The sequence below is a fragment of the Podospora anserina genome, chromosome 1, assembly GCF_000226545.1.
Source record: "Podospora anserina S mat+ genomic DNA chromosome 1, supercontig 4".
Lineage (NCBI taxonomy): Eukaryota > Fungi > Ascomycota > Sordariomycetes > Sordariales > Podosporaceae > Podospora > Podospora anserina.
This window is the reverse complement of record NW_001914853.1, coordinates 1,553,939-1,575,616: the sequence shown is the minus strand read 5'-3', so window position 1 is coordinate 1,575,616 and position 21,678 is coordinate 1,553,939. Positions and strand designations below refer to the sequence as shown.

Genomic DNA, 21,678 nt, shown 5'->3' with positions numbered 1-21,678 from the left:
TTCTCTAACGCCCAGCCCGACATAACCTCCTCTTAAAATATACTATTGTCCCTTATAACTAGACCCACTCCATCCTTGCCTCATGTGTAAAGATAGATCCGTTCCTTCTCAGGCCTCAAAAGCTTTCTCTCATGCCTACCCGCACTTAACCAATCATCCTTTCGAGTCCACGTAGCCTCTTCGCCATGCCTGAGAACGTCTTACGTCCCTTATGACTATGTTTTCCAGTAGATATACTTCTTCTTGTCATCTCTCGACTTACAGTATTAGCTATTTCAAGCCGGCCAGGACGACTAGAAAGGATGTATATTTCTATCCTTGCTAAATTTGTCATTGGTGTGCTTGCCCGATATCTTTGGTCAGATAGGATGGAATATCTCAAGAGCAAACTCTTTTTTTATATTATATATATATATATATATATATATATATATATATTTGAAAAAGGATAGGGGAGGGGTTCCGCTATAAGGAGACTCATAATGAGACCAGAAGGGCAAGTTTCGTATTCACCTTCGTGTGTTATTCAAGTGAAGGGGTAGGTAGGTGTTATTGACCAGTGCCAGACGTCCCTAGAGCTGGTGTCGAGGATTTCAGAGATATATCCACTCTGCTTGGTTTCATGCACCGCAAAACATATTTAACCATCGCTTATTCTGCTGCTATTCCTCTCCATGAATCACAACTATCCCACAGAACACCAAGCGCTTAGTGAGAAGAGTGTTGTTGTCTCCCTATTCTGTTTCGCCAGCCTTTGCTCCTGTTTACCACAAGGCTAGGAGGCATCAACGAAAGAAGCTAGACCTAAGTGACGACGAATTCAGGGTAACAAGTATAAAAGAGACAATAGCCCAAGGCACGAAATCGGATCCCATCCATCCCATCTCATCTCGTCTAGCCACCGCCCCCCTCAAAGTGGCGAGATTACCAATCCCACTACCCGTCCCATCATCACTTCCAGTCCAGTCCACTTATTCCATGCCCTTTGCTCACTCCGCTGCAAATCTCTCTTCCTTCTCCGTTCTCGTAGATTCACTTGCTGTCCGTTCTTCGCTGCCTGGTCTCATTCTTCCCGGACGCAATCCCCACCGAATCGCAAATCGCAGACTGATTGTCAACGTAAAAAAAAAAAAAAAAAAAAAAAAAAAAAAAAAAGGTGACAAAACTCCATCATGAATCCCCCCTTCCGAACAATGTCCTCTCATAGCCGATTCGTTTTCGCAATGAGGCCAAATGAGAAAAAACAGCACCAAGCCAAAACCAAAACCATTCCCTTTCCTTCCCACCCCTCCAGTCAAAGAAAACGAAAAGCCACTCTTGGTGGACTGAACCGAAAAACCGAGCTCCCGCGTAAGCCATCCCAAATCGCGTTTCGTTTTCCTCCCACTGGCGAAAATGAAAACGCCGTTCTTGTTGGTAACCCGTGGCTCGCAATGATCAAAGCCACACGAGGTTAAAAAGCGCCGAAAAGAAAATAGTGGCGAGTGAAGAAAGAAGCCTCAGAACTTCAGCTGCTGTGCCGTTTTGTGTTGCTCCCGAAAAAAATCAAAAGTCTATGCCCATATTGTCTGTGTGGTACGGGTGGGAAAGAAAAAAGAAAAGGAGAAAACAAAGAGTGGGAGGCATGGTATAGATCGACTCCCGAAAGGCATCAGGGGAGGAGACGAAAATGTCGCAGAGTTGATGGGGGAAAAAAAAAAAGAAAGAAAAAGAGACGAGTTTGGGTATTAAGGATGAAGGGAAAAAGAGAAAAAGAAATCACAAAAGCTGGTTCGTTTTCAGTGGCCGCCTTTCGCTCACTGCTTCCCCTCGCTGAAGCCACCGCTCCGACGTCGTTTTTGTGGCGGCTCACCCGCTTCCCCGCGGGCGTTCTGGGGCAACTGAGGCTGCGGATGGCCATAACCTCGCTGGGGAGCGAGCGAGCTTGTTGATGACGCCCGTTGCTGGTGCAACCGCTCGCGAACGACCTGTGGGCCACCCAACGTTCTGCTGGAAGCCAGTCCAAGCGTCTCTGCTCTCAACTGAGCCTCTACCTCCGCAATCAAGTCGGCATTTGACCGGCCGTCCCTCGTGGTCGAGTATGTCGAGTTGTATCCCGGTCTGGCTCTTGACAAGTTCCGGGGGGCTGGGGCCGGCTGAGTAGTAGGGTTCGCGCCGCGGGCGGACATTCCCTGACGCACAGCTGCCGAAAATGGGTGCGTGCATGGTGCGTTCAGATCGGGTAACAAAGACGGAAAAGCAGACGGGTTAGGACGGAGGATCGAAGGGCTCCTCAGAGAGTCGGCCGGTGCAGGCGGCGCTGAAAACTGCAACAGGTTATGGCGCATAGTATCGGGGAGGAGGGTGCCCCTGCCCATGTTGCTGTTGCTGCCCATACCCGGTTGGAGCTGCCGCCCGGCGCGAAGCAGCCCAGTCAGCCCGACGGAACTTTCTTGGGTGAAGGGAAAGGAAACAGGGGGGGCAGGGAGGGGCATCTGTTGCTCACCGCTTGCTCCTAGCGGGCCACTTGGTTGGAATGGCCCCCGGGGGGCAGCACCAACTGAGCCAGGAAAACTGGCCATGCTCGGGAAAGCACCATGGGGAGGCCCCGGGCGAGAGCCCGAAGGAGGGGCAAAGTTCGAAGCTGGAGGGCCGTAGCCACGGGCGGCACCGAAACGGGCCCGAGTCCTCCGCATGCTTTCGGTCGAGGGGTCGGAGGGAGAGGCCCGGCGCTCCCCGCTCTGGACACTTCTCGACGGCGGGTGGGTAGGCAATCGGCTGCCTGGTTCTGGGCCATGCCGATATGGCATTCCTACAAACTCTCCCGTCCTGTTGACAGCTGTTAGCATACCCACTCAACAGCGCCACAGCTTTTGAAATCCCAAACAACTCACGCTCGAATATATCCCTGAACACTGGGGGGCATGACAGGGTCAGAAGGCACCTTGTCTCGGCAGTAAGGGCAGCTGTCAGACTCTTCAAACCACTTCTTGATGCAGTGGTCACCGAAAATGTGCTTGCACTTTGGAAGTCGAAGCGGAGCCTCGCTGATCCCCTCGGGACTCGTCACTCCAAAGTCATTGTAGCAAATGACACAGGCTGTCAGCCAAGTCAGCACCGTTGAGCTCGAACTGACACCTGGAGGGGCAGGGGGCACTTACTTCTCTCGGATGCCGTCAGGCTCTCCATATCGACGCTCTGCAGTGAGGCCAATGCTTTCTTGGAGGCCACACGCTTGTTGCTCGACATCTGGCCACGAAGAAGCTGCTGTTGGCGGAGACGACTCTCGTCCGGCATGTATCCGTGGCCGAACTGGGAGGCAAAGCGGTACGCTTCATCGTCGTCGTCGATCGGGCTGTAGTCCTCTTCGCTTTCATCGTAGTCGTCGCCGGTTGGTTGGGCCAGCTCAGCACGAGCTCGACGAATCACGCTTCGGCGTTGTTCACCACTGAACCCCCGATACATGGCCAGGGTCGAGTCACCGGCGGTCATTGGGCGAGGTTCGGGAAGCGGTAACTGACCGGACGCCATGTTGCTCCCGGGGCCACGATCCGATCGTCTCGACGGCTCCCCTGAGCCATTGACCGGCTGGGGCAAGCCAGAGGACGCCGGGCCGGCTCCGGAACTTGGGTTGGAAGACATGTTGGTACCCGAAGCTGCCTGGGAGGGCTGAGCGGCGGGGGCATCGCCGGGAGAAGGGCGGTCGGTATTCATGGCTACGGAAGACAGCGCCTCCCGGCCAGGCTGACTCTGGTAAAGTTGGTGGGTTTGGTTTTGGGTTGACGCTTGAGGAAAAGACGGAGCTTGTGGCAAGCCCGAGTGGCTCTGGTGGTTCTGAATAGCTGGCGCCACCGAAAACCGGTGGAGGGCAGAAGGATGGCGGTAGGGGAAGGAGAAAGGTGGTGGCACGGTGGAATCGAGATGTGGAAGATTTTGGTTCGAGTGAAAGCTGGGTAGCACAGAGTTGGACCCGCTAGGGTTTGTACTCCCTGCTCCGCCGTTGGGAAAGAATTGATCGGAGCCTGACGGCCTCAGGATTGACTGCAGCTGCAACGGAACCGAAAGGAGCGGGACGGCATGTGACGGGGGAGGGCCGGGGGCAGAAGCGGGGGCCACCCACTGATATGCGGGACTGGCGCTCTGTGCCGAAGAGGACCATCCGGGGTAGATTGGATCGTAGTGCGAGTGCGGATGGGGATGAGAGAGGGAGTGCGAGTGCGAGTGCGAGTGGGACTGGGAATGAGGCAGTGGCAGAGACAATGGGGGGGGTTGAGTCTGTTGTTGTTGTTGTTGTTGTTGTTGGTGTTGTTGTTGTTGTTGTTGGTGTTGTTGGTGTTGTTGGTGTTGTTGGTGTTGTTGGTGTTGTTGTTGCTGCTGCTGCTGCTGCTGCTGCGGTTGTTGTGGTTGTTGCTGTTGCTGTTGCAGCTGTCCGTGGCTGGGCTGTTGAGGGTGATGGTGTGGCTGAAGGGAGAGGTTGCGGCTGTGGGATGGCCGAGGAGCGTGGGGTCCTTGGTTTTGTCTGGACAGGTGGTACAGAGAGTTAACGCCATGGTGGTAGTGCGGGTATGAGGGGTGAAGATGAGGCAAGCCTGATGGCTGGCGATGCTGTTGTTCATTCCGGAAAAAGGGGCAACCGCCCTGACTCTGTGGTGGCACACCTTGGAATCCGGAATGCGTTGCTGGATGTGCGGGCGCCTGAGAGGTTGGCACCTCGGCCTGGTGCATCTCATAGTCCATTTGATCCATCTTGTTCTGCTCAGTCACCCGGACCGTGGTTCTGATTGCGATTCACAACGGGTAGCTGCAGTAGATAGCCTATGGGGGTGTGAGGCTGCTGCAGTTTCCGCCGTGAACTTCCTGATCCGTGGTTGGGCTCCTTTCAGCGGAGATGGCAACTGTCCCAGGTGTTTTGGACAAAGAAAGCGAAACTCCTGAGCTTGTGGCTCTCACCGCTCTGCCGTTCCCTAAAAATGCTCTGGCTCGTAATCCTCTCTTGCTTCCAGCCGGTGGTGGGACTTCGTGATGGTTAGGTTGAATATTGGCTCAGTCTAGTGGCTGAGAACCTCGATGGCCCAGATTTACGACTGGCAAAGCTGAAACTTTGATCCTCCACCATGCATAAGTAAATGTCGAGCGTGTCCGAGTCTTCCCAACCGCAAAAACGGGCTCGTTTCGGGGTCGTGGACAGGGTTAGAGTTCGTCGGTGATTGATGCTCACTTTCGCCGTCGTGTTATCACCAGATATACTCGCTGAGGTCAGGCAGTCGCAAACCAGGGGCAATGTTCGTGGAAGTTTTCTACTCTGCAACTTGAGCGCAACCGGCGGAGTCAGTTATTTATCTCCAAGAAAAATCTAACTGCTCACAGCAGTCTCGTGCCCTCCGGCGGCAGGCTCTGCCCATCACGCCCCTGCAAAATCCCAGAGGGAAGGGAGGGGAGGGGTGGGTGGGGGGTGAATTGCTCTTGGTTGCTCACTTATTCATTCATAAATCCCACGTATGAGGTGACAGCTAGATAGACCGAGCTCCAGACTCCACACCGGGCCAGAGGGCTGATAAGACCAGAAAGAAAACCGCCGATAAGCCGAGAGGCAGAAGATAAAAGCGCTTGGTTGGAGATGTGCTCCGACAAGGACACAGAAGCTGAACAAGAGAGCAAAGACCTCAAAGGGATGGTGGCGAGGATACGGGTTCGGCTGTGTGTTGAGGGAAGGCAGGTGCCGGGAAGAGAGCAAAAGGGAGAAGAAAGGGAACGGGCGGAACAGGCTGTTGGGGATCGTGTCGGTTTTGTATCATCAAAAGCAAGAAAGACCCGAAGCAGCATGGAGCCTGAGCATGGAACATGGGGGGCAGGGCGGAGCAAAAAAAGGCAAGGCACTTGTCCCGTCGAGCAAGTTCCAGTTTCAAGCCCAAGTAGGTATCAGTTTCCTTAGCAGGACGAGCCCAGTCAAGTCCAAGTCAAGGCTGGCTGGATAGGCTTGGTCATGTCAGGTCAGGTCACCGAGTCACCAAGAGTCACCCGTAATCAATTCGTTTCTGGTCACTCGTTGGTCACAGGCGGGACTGCAGAGCAGGCACTAGTAAGAGCCACCTCCAACCCGCTACCTCTCTTACGCTCGCGAGAAAAAAGCAGCAAGGAAGAGAGAGTAAGAGGGATCCTCGATCACTCGCAGGTCTCGCTCGCATCGGCGGCATCTTTGCCAGCCAAACCGAGCGCCGCTGTTGGTGGACTGCAGCGGGTGGATCCCCTGTACGTACCGTAACCTACTGTACCGTACACAGCGCTGCGTAGAAAAAGACCGTCAAAGACATGAGCGGCCGCACCCTTCCTTCTTGCAGGGGCCGCTTCTTTTTTCCCCTCCCTGATCCGTCCAGCCAGCAAGCCAGCCAGCCAGCGCTGTGCTTTGGTGCTATGCTGGGGGGGCGGGGGACGGACGGAGGAGAGGGGTGAGTGAGGGGTGCGAGGGAGGGGCTTCTGTGGAAGTCCCGTCTGAGACTCCAAAAAGGCAAAAAGTGGAAGGCACAAACAACCGTTCTCAAAGGAACCTAGCCAAGGGCGTCGAGTGTACAGTGCCAAATACCAGGCGGGCAGCCAAAAACCAAAAAAACCAAAAAAACAAAAAAAAAAAACCAAAAAAAAACCACAAACTTTCCAACCTGAAAAAAAAAAGGCAACACAAGTCTCAACAAAGCGGCGGCCGGTAGCCTGGGCTGGACTGTGTGTGGTGCGGGGATGCAGCATGGCCCGTCCAAGGGACCGAAAATGAACAAAACTCGGAGAAAACGGACCATTGTCAGCATCGAGATTACGAACAAGACATGCTGAAAAGCAAATCGTCAAAAGGCAATCCCGTAACCGTAAACCGGAAAAGCAGCTTGCGGCAGCAGGTCGCAAATGGCACCCACAACAGAAGCACTTCAGACGGGGAGCACTTCGGTCTCAAAGTCCGGTACCGCCGTGTGTGCGCCTGGATGTGCCAGCGGTTGGAGGTGTGCTGTGTGTTCTGTACAGCGTCACTTGGTCGCCTTTTTATTAGGCTGCCTGGATTCTGTGGGAATAATACCCGTCTGTCTCTCTGGTGAGGTATTGAACGGTAATCAAACAACCCAACCCAATCGCAATCCCGCCCACTGCCACACACCAACCCCAACCCCAACCCCAACTGGAAGCTGTTCACCGTGTCGACGCCCCATGCCCAGCGCCCATCCTTGGACCTGGACCTGGACGAACCTGAAGCCGAACATGAACCTTGTCCCTGCCACATCACCCTTTCTGCCACCGTCCACCGTGTTGCAGCGTGCTGGCCCGGGGTGAAAGTCCACGAATTGTCAGTCTAGTGACCAGCCAGGAGTCCTTCAAGGTTGCCCTGGAGCGCAAGGAATCGCTGCTTCCGAGCCACATTATTACCGATGCCATCTTCTGGCCCGGTTCCGTCTCTCTGCATCAGAGCTGCGCTGGTTGTCATGCTGTGGCTCCGAGGCTGGAAGTGCGGCGAACAAAGGGACTTTTCACCAAACTCCATACTCGGAGCTGCTCTGATCCAAAAAAGTCCCTCGTATGCTGTGTTTACCGAAAATGGTATGCTGGTGTGTTCTGTACAACCCATATCCACCCAGACACCGGTCATCATGGCCGTCACCAAGCCGACTCTCCTTCCTCATCCTTCGCATGCTTCGGCTTTCGTGGCTCCTGCTATGCCGCAACCCATCACGCCCTCCCCCCCCCCCCCCCTCAAGGCAACGTGTCGCAAGCTAAGTCGCATTTTCCTCGGGCCTAGCCATCAAGCGATATCGACGCCTGAATTATCGCTCTATGTATGTATACACTACCGCCCCTCCCGCACTCGCCATTCGATTTCAACCATGGATCGCTTGCTCATAGCTCTGGGCGCATATTGATCAACAGCTTTCGAACCCAAAACCTTTGATTTTGGCAACACATTTTCCTGCCCTTCCGGCTTCTTGCTCCGGTGTACGTACTGGTTTGGAGCTCGGCTTGGCAAGCCAGATGCGCCCCGCTATTCCGTTTCTGTTTCCTTGTGCGCCTGGGATCCCTGCGGCCGGGATCTTATCTATTGGTCAGCCGACAGCCTCGAAATGAAGCTCAACACCTGATTCGTTTCCTTCCATCTTTGATCCTGGAGCTGATCATGTACCCCTGTTCAGAATGATGACATTCCATCTTATCAGCTTCGCCCGATCACTTACAAATGACGGCAATGCCCCGCTTCAAAAAGCTGTCTGAACCAAGCTCTCGACATCGAAACTGGACCGGAAACACGGCCTCGACCGTTTGGCTGCCGTGAGGGTGAAGGGGATGGGTTGGATGGCGTCCTGCGCAGCATCCGGTGATACTGGGCTAACTGCCACGCATGCCCAAGCTCTCGATGGTGAGCTGTGCTGCACTGGCGCGTTAGGTTTGATGCTCATGTTACCCCTCATCAACCCCTCCCCCCGTCTGTCCTGGGCTGGTCGTTTCTTTGATGGGCCTGGAATGCCCACCACGACCAGCATCGACCAGCATCGCCAGCCCTCCTCCCTGCCAAGCCGACATGGGAATGTGGGCGTCGGCAACTTTGTGCCATTGGCCGGCCGATGGTGCGCAACTCCATGTTGCTCTTTGGCGACGCATGTCTTTTCGCTGAGAAGCCGTCGTCAAACAGCCTTCCACTCCTGGCTTACCTGCATGGAAAGAGAAATAACGCTGCTTGACTCGCAAACACCCGGTCGACACGAGCAGCAGGTAGCGTCGTCGCACACGAGCAGTCCTGCCACCAACATCCAGAGATGCAAATAGCTTCGGGATTTTGGTCATAATCGCAACCGTAGCGCCCTCTGTGGCCCAGCACCAGCACCACCTCCAACAACAACCAACCCCCGACCCCAGCACCCGATAGAGAGCCCATGCTGGAAACCTCGACTCGACTTGCTTGTGTGTGGCCTGGCAGCAGCATGTCACCATGCTCTTTCGGACCGCTCTTTGCCACTCGACACTACTTACCACCACATCCTTGCAGCAAATAGCGCACCTCCGCACCACTGCAACCGCTTTCTTCGCACCAGGCGCAATCTGCGCCCAAAGGGAAAAAACGAATGAAATGGACCACCTGCCCCGTCTGTCGCAGTGCAATGTTGTGTGCTGGATGCCGAAAATGACAGCCAGATTCGTTTCGGGCCAAGGACAGTTCTCATCCGTACGGCATATCACATTTCGCCCCGTCGTATCCGTTCCGGCTTTGACAAGTCAATCCTTTTTAGCACTGACCCCCCGGTTCCCGTGTTGTGAGTTCAGCGAGAACACTTTTCCCAGCCACTCTGACTTTTGTTGTACGCTGTTCAACCGGAGCAAGGGGCACTGGTGTCCCCTTATCCAGAATTTCGTGGTCAAAAATTGAAATTTGCTCGTTGACTTCTGCGCTGACATTTGCGGTTGTTTTTCTATGGTATTGAATTTCTTCCGTTTCCGCCGTCGGCCCGGGGTTTACGGTTTACGGAGCCTCAAACAAAGCGGGGTTGGTCCCCGGACCCGGACCCGGCCCGGAAGCTCCAATGCTCTCGCCAAGCCGGACCGGGGGCCTTGCGTTTTCTTGCGCGCAATCCATTCTGGAGTCCTGCCGCTCCGTGTAGCCGACTTCGCTTCGGTGTTGTACTGCATTTAGTTATCGTGACCTTTAGTTTTATTTTATTTTAATGCATGTGCTGCACGGAGCTATCTCCGTCGTCGTACAGGACCGCGAGACCCCTAGGTGGTGTCCCGGTTCTTCAGTCATCAACGACCGCATTCTCGCTGGGCATGGAACCTGTGCTCTCAGATATGCAGAGATATCAGTACGGAGAGCAACACAGTGACTTTTGGTTCTACAATTATACAAGTATTTGTCTGATCGCTCGCACCAAAGTGTTCGGGCGTACCCGGTGCCTCGCCTTTTCCACGGCGTAGGTTGAGAACGCCTTGGCCTTACGATATAGTTCTGCTCCATATATTTCAGCGCAGTAATTTTCTCTGTTGCCACCGACGTCTTGGCTCCAAAGTTCTCTTCCAAAAGAAGCCTGCCAGTTCGTCAAGCTATCCATTCAGCTAAAGCCCGACTGTTACTGCCAAGTTGGCCGCGATACCACTGTAGAGCAGACTTCCCTCAGCAGGTCTCTCGACTGCGTGCGAAATGTTGGCAAGGCTGCTTCCGGAACGGGTCTGGCAACGGCCAGATCGCCGGCCTTGACGAATACAAAACTGCCTGCCCGAGAGACTCGCCTGTTGCTCACGTACACCTGGCCCCGAAACTGAGCGCGGGAAGCAAGGAGGCTTTTGTTCTCGAAAGCCATCGTTCAAATACAGTGCCGTCACTATGATGTCGACATCTTCCTCTCCCCCTTGCTGATTGAGACACAGAGAATATTAGTTTATTTACTCACGATCCCTGGTTCTTCTTTTTCAAGAAGGTTTAATGTTCGCTTTGGAAAGTGAGCTTTGCCATGCTGTCAACCACAAGACGCTCGAGAATACAAAGCTTTGTTTCATGGAGTGATTCGACCAAACTGTCTGATCTAATTGTGTCAAGATGGGCGGTTCTACCCGAGAAAAGGCAACATCCACCTCCCATGTGTCGATGCCATCTCTACCCCGATCCCCGCTTAACAAAGTCTGCTAACCTTTTAATCCCCCTCCCCTTCCTCTTCAAACTCCTCAAAGGCGACCTCGGCTCCTCACCCCACCTAAACCGTTCCTCATCCTCCGTCATCACAGAAGAGATGCTCTCCGGTTCCTCCACCACCGCAACCTTTTCCTTCCCCTTCCCCTTCCTCTTCCCCTTCGCCTTCGCTTCCTCTTCCTCTTTCTCTTTAGCAGCAAGACGCTCCAGCCGTCCCTTCAACCACTCCTCCTCTGCCCGATCCGCATCCTGTCTCCTCTTTCTGGCGGTTTGCATGTCGTTCAGCATCTGCTCCACCTCTTTGCGGGTCGCCTGCTCGTCTTCGTCTGCGTCCTCGTCAGAGAAGGCTTCAAACACTGCCTCGTGGTTGCCAGCAGCTTCGTCGCCGTCTATACTCTGGATCTCCCAGTCTTCATCTGTGCTGTCGTGACTGTCGGGATGGGATGTTTTCCCAGGGGAGGGCGCAGTTTGCGCAGAGGAGTTGGTGGTCGGGATGGTGGGATCTGTGGGGTTGCCTGAACAATAGACTCGGATGCCCTCGCCTAGTTGCTCGTTTTGTTGCCGGTCTGGACCTTGATTGTAGTACTGCCTTTCCCGTTGGTTCCGACTTTGGGTCTCTTCCTGAACATGGTCTTGTTTCTGGTCTGGAGCTTGTCCATGCCCCTGCTCCTGGTCCTGCGCCTGTCCTTGATCTCCGTCTTGATGCTCATGCCCGCCAACGCCATCACCAGCACCCTCGTCGTTCTCGGGGATAGCGCCCGTGTCGGGATTGGCATCGGGGATATACACAGGCCTGTCAGGTGGCGGTCGCGAACCAGAGGGCGGTGGGCTAGGCGGCGGACTGGGGGCCGGACTGGGAGCTGGACCAAGAGATGAAAACCTCTGGGCAGCCTTCTTTGCTCTCTTGTTGACAGACTTTGCCAACTTGTCCTGCTCCTCTTTGCTAGACCTTGGCTTGGACATGCTCTGCCGTCTCGATGGACCTTCTCCGGCTGGACCTCCAAACCCCGAATTCTTCCTTGTCGGTTTCGACAGTTTATCATGTGGCGGCTGGGTGACAAAATCATCCAAAACAACGTGGGGCCGCACGGTGCCGTGTATAGTCGTGTGTTCTTTGACACCGCCCTCTGGATAACTCGGTGGCGCTTCGCTGGTGTCTCTAGCTTTGCCCTTTTCCCTGCTTCTGCTTCTGCTTATCCTTACAGTCGACTCGCCCGGTTCATTTCCTGCATCGGCAACCTCATAGGAACCGGATTTGACGTGAATTTTCGTCCTGGACCGGTGCTGCTCTCCAGTTGTAGGGCGCACTACTGGGGTCTCATGCACGCCTTCTACGTCGATGACATACGCCTTGACCTTCTGAGGATCGTCCTTGCTATCGAGAATGACCGTCAACTTGTGCCCTTTGAGAAGATCTGGAGGGAAGCTAAGCTTGGGCAAGCCCTCTTCCACATCGAAACTCGGCTTCTCATCGACACTGTCACCATTATCCTCGGCTTCCAGGCTACCAGATGGGTTGTTTTCTTCGGGAATGATACCATTCGCGGTGTCAGCCGTCTTGTTCACCTTAGCATGACTGCGTTCCGGTAAGACATCCACAGTGTGCCGCCTACGTATCCCAGTGTTTGGGCCCGGATCTCCCCTATTCACGTTCGAGCCGCCATTGGCATCAGTGGTCTCTGGTGCAACAGGCTTCGATGCTTGGCCAGGATCGCCCTCTTTTGTTTCGGGAGCCACAGTATCATTGACAGGAGTCGAACTGTTGACTTTGGGCGCACTGTCACCAGGAACAGCAGGCTTTCCGGATGGTGGAGGGATCGACTGCTCATTAGGGTCGTTCTTGTCAATATTCGGTGCTCCATCACTTCCCGGAAATAGCCACTGTGAAACTTTGTCCGAACTCGCCTGCGCGTCGCCGCCAACCCGAGTCTGATGACCTTTCACCCTGATGGTTACGTCCTCGTCGTCGGTTGAAGGAGGGGGCCGAGAGTTTGCAAGACGTTGAGCATCCTCTTGCCACGTAGCAGGCCATCCAGCCACCTCCACGTCCGGCCACACCCCGTTAGGCGCCGTTGGAGGTTGGTTTGTCTGATAGTCTTGGGACGGCATCCCGGAAGCAGGCGGCGGCGCTGGCGGCGATGGAGTGTAAAAGTCAAAGGGGTTTGGTGTCCCGGCAACGTTGGCGGGCCCGGGTCCTTGTAGCCAAGGATATGTCCCGACATAGGGAGCAACATTGTGATGCACGGCATTTGGATTTTGTGGCTGTCCGTACGCGGTCGGGTAGTTGGAGTATGGGTAGTTGGAAGGCTGGTGGCTAAGAAATGGATCGTTATGAGCTGGGTAGTTGGGATTTGGGTAGTTGGGATTCGGGTAGTTGGGATTTGGGTAGTTGGGATTTGGGTAGTTGGGGTTTGGGTAGATGAAGGGATACGGATATCCTGAAGCATGTTGTTGTCCAGAGATGAAGGGACTGTATCTCGGAATGCCGTCAACATTGTCTCTGGCCTTATCTGCTGTTGGCTTATCGTCGGTCGGGTTGTGTAATGCCAGCATCGGCATCGGGACTATCGAGGGGGCGTCGAGTTGAAGCTTCTGTCTTGCGAAATCTATGATATAAGACGGAAGCTTTGGGCCACACACGTTGAAGGCTGCCTGAAGAAGTTCGGATGAAAGATTTTCATTTTGAGGGGTAGGCTGCCGATTATCCTCGCGAATATCGGAACGGAGAAGGGTTTGCGCAGGAAGAACAGCGCTGGCCCATCTTAGTGTTGCATTTTCACAATTCTCGTTCCTTGTGGGATCAAAATCGGTGGGACTTATTCCCAAGTCTTGCAGCTCATTCGACTCGTTCAAGAGCAAATAAGTCGACAGTCGCGTGGCGAGGTAGCCTTCAGTATCCCCCTGGATTTCGAGCTGGAGGCGACAGAGATCTGACATGGACCTTCCCGGGTTTTGGGAAAAAAGGATCAGAATTTTCAAGGCCTCTGCTTTGAGGAAGTAGTCTCCAATGGCATCGGCGGTGGCTACCACAACTTCTGCGGTATGGCGTTGTGCTGGGCTAGATCGAGTGAAGAACATGTCCCATGAAGGTCTTTCCAGCCCGTTTTTCGGAACATAGATGGGCAAATGTATTCCGTTCTTTTGTTTGAGCTCGAGACCGTCAAAGTCCTTGAGGTGAATCCCGTCAGGTCGCTCTGGAGCAGCCGTCTTCTCGAGCACTGCTTTGACAAGTAACCATTGTAGAAAGGGTCTGCTTCGCATGAACCCCTCATCGTGGTCTTGAATGGAGCGTGCTAAGATCGTGGCATATTCGAGTAAAAGGTGGTTGCGAACGTCCATTTCCTTGTCGTGATCTTGAAGTATCAGTGAGGTAAAAAGGTCAAGGAGACCCAACGCCGATGGTTCGTCGTAGCTCGTCCGAATCCAGTCATTGGAAATTAACTCCATAATTTTGGGAAGGTAACTGGTCCCGAAAAACATGGCTGACATGTCCTGCCAGCCAAACACAGATGTGGCAGCCACCAAAAGATCTCTGGCATCCCAGATGCTATCTTCTGCGGTGATCTCGCGATAAAGGCGGCTCCAATCGAAAAGATGCTTTGCGTAAATCTTGGGCACGTCAATAATGCCTTCATGCGTACAGGCCTCCAAGCGGTGCAACACCCGCAGGCACAAACTCAGTAGTTGTATCTAGGAAATGGTCAACATACGATCCTCAAGGATGTGATGCAAGAGATTACATGTTTCTTACCTCTGTTGATCCTATGACTTGTTCGGTGCTGAGGGCTTTCAGCGTGTTTTCCACAATCTGCCACGCCATCTGTATGTAGTTTGGAAAGTGCCGCTGCGACAAGAGATCCAGCAGAGCATAGTTCGCTGCCAGCTTGCCTCTGTTCAGCTCATCCATACTCTCCTCTCCGACAGGAGGCAGAAATTCCGGCAGTAGCCGCATATCTCGGAATAGCTTCAAGTTTCCAGATGAAACCAGCATTTCTGCGTACTGAACCCGGATGTACGGGATGGTGCTGTAGCGTTCAAGGTTTTGCTTGAAGTATTCTTGCGCGTCTTTGAACCGGCCGAGCCGCCTGAGTCGGCAAAACTCCTCGAGATCAGTGTCCCAGTCTTCTTCGATATCAAACTCGAGCCGGACCGTCATATTTTTGGTTGATTGTGAGGGGTCATGAACGAGGTCAACAGGTCGCTCATAAACATCGTGATTTGATGGCTGGCTTTCCTGGTCCTCGTCGCTTATATCTGAATATTCCGAGCTCTGGCTAAATGTTCCCCCTATTGATGTTGAGCGGTCCTGTAAATAAGTAGGCACATACTCGTAAGGGGGCGGTCTGAAATCTGGAATCCGTTGGTTTCTGCGAGACTGTTCTCGTCGTGTTTGCGTCCGAAGTTGCAGAACAGGCGGTCTCGTACGAGATTCGACGTTGAAGGGGTCCTCATGTAAGTGACCTGTACGTGGTTCCCTGCCAGACTGGTGTGCCGTTGGTTCCTCTTGTGCTGGCCTTCGTCTTGCTCTAGATACTGGCCGAACCGTGACAAGGGACCGATTGCGTTGCTCGGGGCCCTCGTGACCCATCTGATCCCAGTAGTTCACCGGTCCAGTAGTTTGTTCCCTCGCCTCCGAGATATAAGTATTTGCCCTGCCTAGATTTTGTACCCAGGTTGGACGCGGAGGCGATGGGGTATTTGGAAAAGAAAGCGGTGAAGGAGACCGGCGCCGTTCCCATGAAGCAGAGCTCGACTGTTGCCGTTGACGTCCCGTTTCCCAATCCTGTCCCCCTTGATCTTGTGCTGAGCGCTTTGGTCGCCGCGGCCGCTCCGGCTGCTGCTGTTGACGAGGTGGCAGGCCATAGAACTTCCCATGTTTAGGGGCTCTTGGTGCTACGCTGCCGTTGCGAACCGTCGTAGAAGACGAGCCTTGTCTTTCATTCTCATCTTCATGATAATGCTCACTGTCGCCGATATCATCCAGGTCGACGCTATCGTCTGAGTAGGATGACCTCGACATGGCGCAAACAGAGTGGCCGAAAGGAGAAAGACGAAGAGGTAGACCGTGACGGCCAGTATCAGAGCCTTTCTATGCCTATTTCTGCTGGCTGCGTTCTTCCAAAGTCTTTGCGAAACTCTGTCTTGATGCCATGCGGGGGGTGGGCACTACATGGAGCGTCTCGCAGCCTTGCCGAGAGCCCATGAGACGCTGTTCCGCAGCATACCCTGAAGAAGTAAGCAGCGCCAATTCGAAACGAGAAGGCTGCATCTCTGGCGAATCGCAGGGGCTTGGCCAAGCTGGCTCGCATCAAGACGACCCGCCTGTGCAGCTCAAGTGAGGCATCCATGTTGCACAGCCTGCACCAGCACAAATCCCCCGCGGCCCAAATGTTTTGTTATCATCGTTAGCACCCCACTACATCTGTTCGAAAAGTCCGCAGCATCAGGCCTGAGTTGAGCTTTTGTGATTCCCACGTGTCTGGGACCCAGCCAACCAAGCTCCTGATGTCGACAATGGAAGACACATGGACCTCACCCGAGCTGAAGGTCAAAAAGCGTGGGAGATATGGACGGCGCGATTATGAACGATTCGACCATATAGCCTCATCCCACATGCGAGCAGGCCGTGGAAGCATTGGCAAAGTCGAGGTTGATTGCCGCTTCATGTTCACCAAATCCCGCTGGGGTGTACTTGGGGAGTCACAAAACCCAGCTGGCATATTGTACCTCGATCTAGACTTTCACCAACCCCCAGACTGCAAACTCGAATCAGCAACTGTATCTGTGAAATTGACCGAGGAAGATGGCGAAGACGCACGCATTGAGCATCGCTCCTCTTGCCCAGTCAAATTCACCGACCATTACGGCCCAAAACACATCCGCGGCCGAGAAACCTTGGTCCAAACGAGAAAGCTCGTCAATCGAACGCCAAATGTCAACGTGTTGGGATATGGTGCCGGTGGGCTGGGTATCGACAAAGAAAAGACCGTGACTGGGGGGAGTCGCTGGAACTTTGAGGGTCATATCTCCTCGACGAAGGGCTCGATCTGGTACAACACCTTGAAATGGGAGCTGAAGGAGAACACATTCGAGTATCAACCATCACACAACAACCTTATCCACACAGCCTTCGTGCTCGAGCACAATGCGACACGGTTCTATATGACGGTCGAGATTAGCGGAAAACTCTCCAAGTTCTCAGACGAGTTCATGAAGATGTTCAAGTTCCGTGACGGGGAAAAGGAAATAGTTACCAAGATTGAATGGGCAAACGGTTACTCATGCCCGCTCCGGCTGGATCGAATGGCTCGTGAGCTGCATCTGCAGATGGAGTACGAAAACATGGCGAGGATCCCGATGGAAATGCCCGATGCTTTGCCAGCACACTATCGGCCTGTGGCCACGTCTCCAATGCCGCCGGTATACCATCCGCAACAGCCCAGTGTCGAGACAATGCCACCAACGGGGAGGATAGAGGAAGTGTCGTCGGGAAACATCGACGGGAATGTCAGGATATCACAACCGGACCGCCCTCCTCCACTTCCCGCCAGCGATTCTCTAGACAGCTTGCGAATAGCATCGGGGCTCATTCCTCCGCCAGTAGCTCACGAGCAAGCCAGTCCAGAGGCAGATCAAGTCTCGGAAACTTTGGACTCCACCACTTGTGTAAACTCGTCCGAGGATGCCGATGAGGATGAACAGAGCGGCTGCGGGAACAGCTCGAGTACTGAGAGCACGGCTGCGGAAGAAACCAACGAGGTTAGACCACAAAAAGGTAGCCCAGTGGATATGGGTAACCCGGTCTCGATATGGCTGAGAGGCATCATGCTGGTGTGGTTGGCCATGCTGGCTCGCGCAATTGGTGCGTCAGTGGTGGAAGCAACGTCGAATCCGAAGGTAAAGATGATCGAAGGCGAAAAGATTGAAAGGAGGAAAGGGCCAAAAAGTGCATTACGTTCAACAACGCCTAAAAAGGCAACATCAACAGGAACTTGAAGGAGAGAGGGACTCGGAAGTCATGTATTCTCGACCCCACCCCCGAACTGTCACAGACCACGGTAACAAACGGAGGCTAGAGAGGATGATGGCAGAAAGATGGCGAGAAAAGAGGCGTGCTTTTTTGTTGATAGTAAATAGCTAGTGTATAATATGGGAGTCGAAGTGTCTGTACGATCGATGATTTGATGTTTAAAGCTGATTTTTCGTATTTTTGAATGTCTCAATGTTGAGCCTTTGGTTGATGTTTCAGAGATCAGTGCGCTCCGGCCAGGAAATACAGCACACTAACATAGTGCTACCTACCCCACACCCGAGTCTGTTAGCCAATCTCTCACCACACTGCAGGCATTCCATTGGAACTAACGACTAGCGAGAGGGCATCAACACTTCCATATCAGCGGACAGATGGGCAGCCAGCCTTCAGTTTAACGGCGAGACGCGAGTTCGATATTCGACAACAGCGACATAGTTCACAAGGAGGCCGGCAAAGAAAGCCTGGGATCTCGTCACGATTCCCGATACCACTCAAGCGTTGACATTCACATCGCTCGCTACACCTGTCCTCTCCGTCCCCAGTGTGATCTCATCAACCTTCCGCAAACAAAGGCCCAGGTCACCATCAACCAAGCGAAAGAAGCCCCATATATACAATGGCGGACCTTTTATATGATCTTCTTTTACCGTCAGGGACGACTCCCGATGCGAGTTTACTCGAGTACCTCACAACACTGGCGTCCCAGCCATTATCATCACTCGAATCAAGCGAACCTCAAGCGCTCGCACACTCATCTCACGCGCTCCTGCTCTCACTTCAATCGCTTTCCAAGAAATCTCACAAGCAGATCATCGAATCGGCAACTCATCACGCGTCACTCCGCACTACGTTGCCTGCCTTGGCAGCAAGCACCGCTGAGCTGCGAAATGCCCTCCCAAGGCTGGATAGTGAAGCAGTGCGGTTCGCAACCACCTACAACAGAGACAGCGACAATGATGTTCTCGCCCGGCGAAAAAAGGCATTGCTTCTCTCGCGCAACGTCGAGCGGCTCGTCGACGTCCTCGAGCTACCGCCCCTCCTCTCCTCGTCTATCTCGACAGCCCCAGTCAACTACTCCTCAGCACTGGACTTGAACGGTCATATCCGGCGACTGCACTCGCTCTACCCAAAGTCACCTCTTGTTACATCCATCTCCGCCGAGGCTGACGATGTCATGCGAAATATGGCGGCCAACCTCATCCTCTCTCTCAAAGCTCCTGGTCTCAAACTCCCTGCTGCCCTCCGAACCATCAGCTGGCTTCGCAGAGTCTTGCCGGATTTGGAGGCAGTTGCCACTGCACCAACAAACAACGGCTCAAAGAGTAGCGATGCTCGAGAGAGGGCGCTGGGGGCAGTGTTGCTTGTCTGCCGCCTGGCAACCCTCATGACAATGCTCGAAGCCCTCGAACCACTTAGGGAACTCGCCGATCAAGAAAAGGCCCGCCAAAAGGCCATTGGCAGCGGAAACGCCTGGTCTGGTGGGCAGCAGACGGAAAGATATCTGAAGCGGTACATTGAGATCTTCCGTGAGCAGAGTTTTGCTATCGTGAACATGTTCCTCAAGCTGTTTCCGACTACCACGGCGGTGGCAACAGATGGGCCAGCAGCGACAACTGGGAGCGATGACCCACTGGAGCCGATTCCATCTGCGCTTGCTACTTTCCCTCTCTACCTGGTCGACATGCTATTGGAGACCCTACGCGTGTATTTGCCTACCGTGAAAGACCAGGGAGCGAGGGACAGTCTGCTCACTCAGGTTCTGTATTGCGCAGGAAGTTTGGAAAGATTGGGAGGTGATTTTGGGTTGTTTTTGGCGAGCTTGGATGTTGGACCAGAGGCGGAGGAGGAGTGGGTTGAGGTTGTCAAGAGACACAAGGCGTTGGCTGGGAGGCTGGAGTCTATCGTGGGGGAGCAGAAGAAGGGGTGATTGGGAGACTGTGACAACTACAAGTTACAGAAGCGGGCGATATGACGGTTCATCAGATGATAATATCATTATAATTCCATTCTGATTATCACCTTTTTTTTTTTTCTTTTTTTTCAGCTCCCCCTTGGGCGTCACTCGGCATTGGTGGAACCCCCGGGGCCGAGTAGTTGCTCGGGTCAACCCGGCAACTCCGGGGCGGACCGGACGGCGGGGTAGTTCCCCACCTCGACTTGATCGGGGACCGAAAAAATTACAGGATTCCCATGCCGTCATAGGCCCTGTCTTCCAAAGCGGATTTACCGCAAAACCCCAACCTTTTCATCTGAACTGAACACCAGGTCAGCACCCTCAACGGCGCGTTCACTTTTTTCGAGGTTCTTCAACAGCATGGCGTCTCCTATATAAAATCATCTCACACTATGGCTGGTCCACAACCCAGACGCCTCTGCCACCATCTCTAAAGCATCGTGACAGCCGACGAAACGCCACAGCAGCGCGAACTCAGGCCACTACCTCCTGACACCGCAACCATCGCTGGGAAAAGAATCTCGGACCAGGAACACACCCAACCCGCGATCCGCGCAAATCACTTCCACCCAGCGCAACCATGTCCGATGGCGCCCGCAAGACGTCTCCGAAGTCGAGTACGGTTTTCTCCCCCTTCCCATCCTCGCTCAATCTAACCATCTTTCCCCCCCTCAGCCTTCCACTTCCTAGCCGGCCTCTCCTCCGGCATAACCTCCGCCGTCCTCCTCCAACCAATCGACCTCCTCAAAACCCGCGTCCAGCAACGAACCTCCCACTCCACCCCGCATCACCCCCACGGCGCCTCGGCCCTCCGCCTCGCCCTCGCCGAAATCCGCTCGGCTCCTCACCTCCTCCCAGCCCTATGGCGCGGTGCCGTTCCCTCGGCCTTGCGAACCGGCTTCGGCTCCGCAATCTACTTCACCTCCCTCAACTCGATCCGTCACCGTCTGTCCTCTCCAGCGTTAGCCAACGCGAATAACCACTCCTCCACCCTCCCGAAACTTTCCCACATCGCCAATTTGACATCGGGAGCAGTAGCCAGGAGTTTCGCGGGGTTTATTCTCATGCCTTTGACGGTGCTGAAGGTGAGATATGAGTCGACATTGTACAACTACAACTCCCTCCCCCGCGCAGCGCTAGACATCTACCGACACGAGGGCATCCGTGGGTTCTTCTCCGGCTTTGGCGCCACCGCTATCCGGGACGCTCCCTATGCTGGTCTCTACATATTATTCTACGAACAGTCCAAAAAGCACCTCTCCAACCTCTACATGGACAAATCCGGAAACGGAGGCGCAGCCACAATCAACTTTGCCAGCGCGATATTCTCCGGGGCGGTCTGCTCGGCGATCAGCAACCCGTTTGATGCGGTTAAGACGAGGATTCAGCTTCAGCCGGATGGCTACAGGAATATGGTGCATGCCGCCAAGAGGATGGTGAGCGAGGAAGGGCTGAGGAGCTTGATGGATGGGTTGGGGTTGAGGATGGGGAGGAAGGCGGCGAGTAGTGCGCTTGCTTGGACGGTGTATGAGGAGTTGATTAGACGGGCGGAGGGGAGCTGGACGAAGAAGGATGGGGTTAGGGGAGGGGAGAAGGAGGTGGGGAAGTTATAGGAGATACAGAGACGAGCTGTGTTTATGTGTCATGACATCTGTACACATATTTGGCCTCTACGCTCATGTCATGGACGGATGGGGGATGCATTGTATTATATCAACGGAAAATCGGGGGCATGTATGATGAATGCTGAAAGACAAAACCAAAGCAGTTCTGTGATATTCAACTTTTCTGTGTAGTCATGCCTTGGAGTTAGAAGGACTTGGTATTTATACGAGAATAAACAAAACTATCTCAACCCGCAAAGAACATGTCCAAAAAAGAAAAAAAAAAGAAGAAAAAAACAATCATCATATCTTCATCCCGTCATCATTCTCCCTCTTTTCCTACCCAATGTCGTATCCAATTCCTCCCCGACCAACAACCCTCCCAACCCTAACGTAATCGTCGAACAAAAAAAAAAGTTCCAAGGAGTGAGAAGAAAAGATGGGTATCCATCGCGACAGA

General features: G+C 53.8%; 5 protein-coding genes across 5 annotated transcripts; 3 read left to right on the top strand and 2 right to left on the bottom strand.

Annotated features, from left to right (window-relative positions):
* Nucleotides 1–2,869: 2,869 nt before the first annotated feature.
* Nucleotides 2,870–4,725, bottom strand: PODANS_1_18600 (uncharacterized protein; the record flags this gene model as incomplete). The annotated part of the gene is made up of 2 exons (XM_001907285.1): nt 2,870–3,078; nt 3,141–4,725. 2 exons carry the CDS (start codon nt 4,723–4,725, stop codon nt 2,870–2,872), a joined length of 1,794 nt encoding a protein of 597 aa, XP_001907320.1.
* A 5,869-nt stretch (nt 4,726–10,594) lies between these two features.
* PODANS_1_18590 (uncharacterized protein) lies at nt 10,595–15,647 on the bottom strand (the record flags this gene model as incomplete). The annotated part of the gene is made up of 2 exons (XM_001907284.1): nt 10,595–14,272; nt 14,379–15,647. The coding sequence occupies 2 exons, from the start codon at nt 15,645–15,647 to the stop codon at nt 10,595–10,597; spliced, it is 4,947 nt and encodes a 1,648-aa protein (XP_001907319.1).
* A 485-nt stretch (nt 15,648–16,132) lies between these two features.
* Nucleotides 16,133–17,623, top strand: PODANS_1_18580 (uncharacterized protein; the record flags this gene model as incomplete). Its single annotated transcript, XM_001907283.1, has 1 exon — nt 16,133–17,623. The coding sequence occupies one exon, from the start codon at nt 16,133–16,135 to the stop codon at nt 17,621–17,623; it is 1,491 nt and encodes a 496-aa protein (XP_001907318.1).
* Nucleotides 17,624–18,276: 653 nt separating this feature from the next.
* PODANS_1_18570 (uncharacterized protein) lies at nt 18,277–19,587 on the top strand (the record flags this gene model as incomplete). The annotated part of the gene is made up of 1 exon (XM_001907282.1): nt 18,277–19,587. One exon carries the CDS (start codon nt 18,277–18,279, stop codon nt 19,585–19,587), a length of 1,311 nt encoding a protein of 436 aa, XP_001907317.1.
* A 607-nt stretch (nt 19,588–20,194) lies between these two features.
* PODANS_1_18560 (uncharacterized protein) lies at nt 20,195–21,227 on the top strand (the record flags this gene model as incomplete). The annotated part of the gene is made up of 2 exons (XM_001907281.1): nt 20,195–20,231; nt 20,290–21,227. The coding sequence occupies 2 exons, from the start codon at nt 20,195–20,197 to the stop codon at nt 21,225–21,227; spliced, it is 975 nt and encodes a 324-aa protein (XP_001907316.1).
* Between the last annotated feature and the right edge of the window lie 451 nt (nt 21,228–21,678).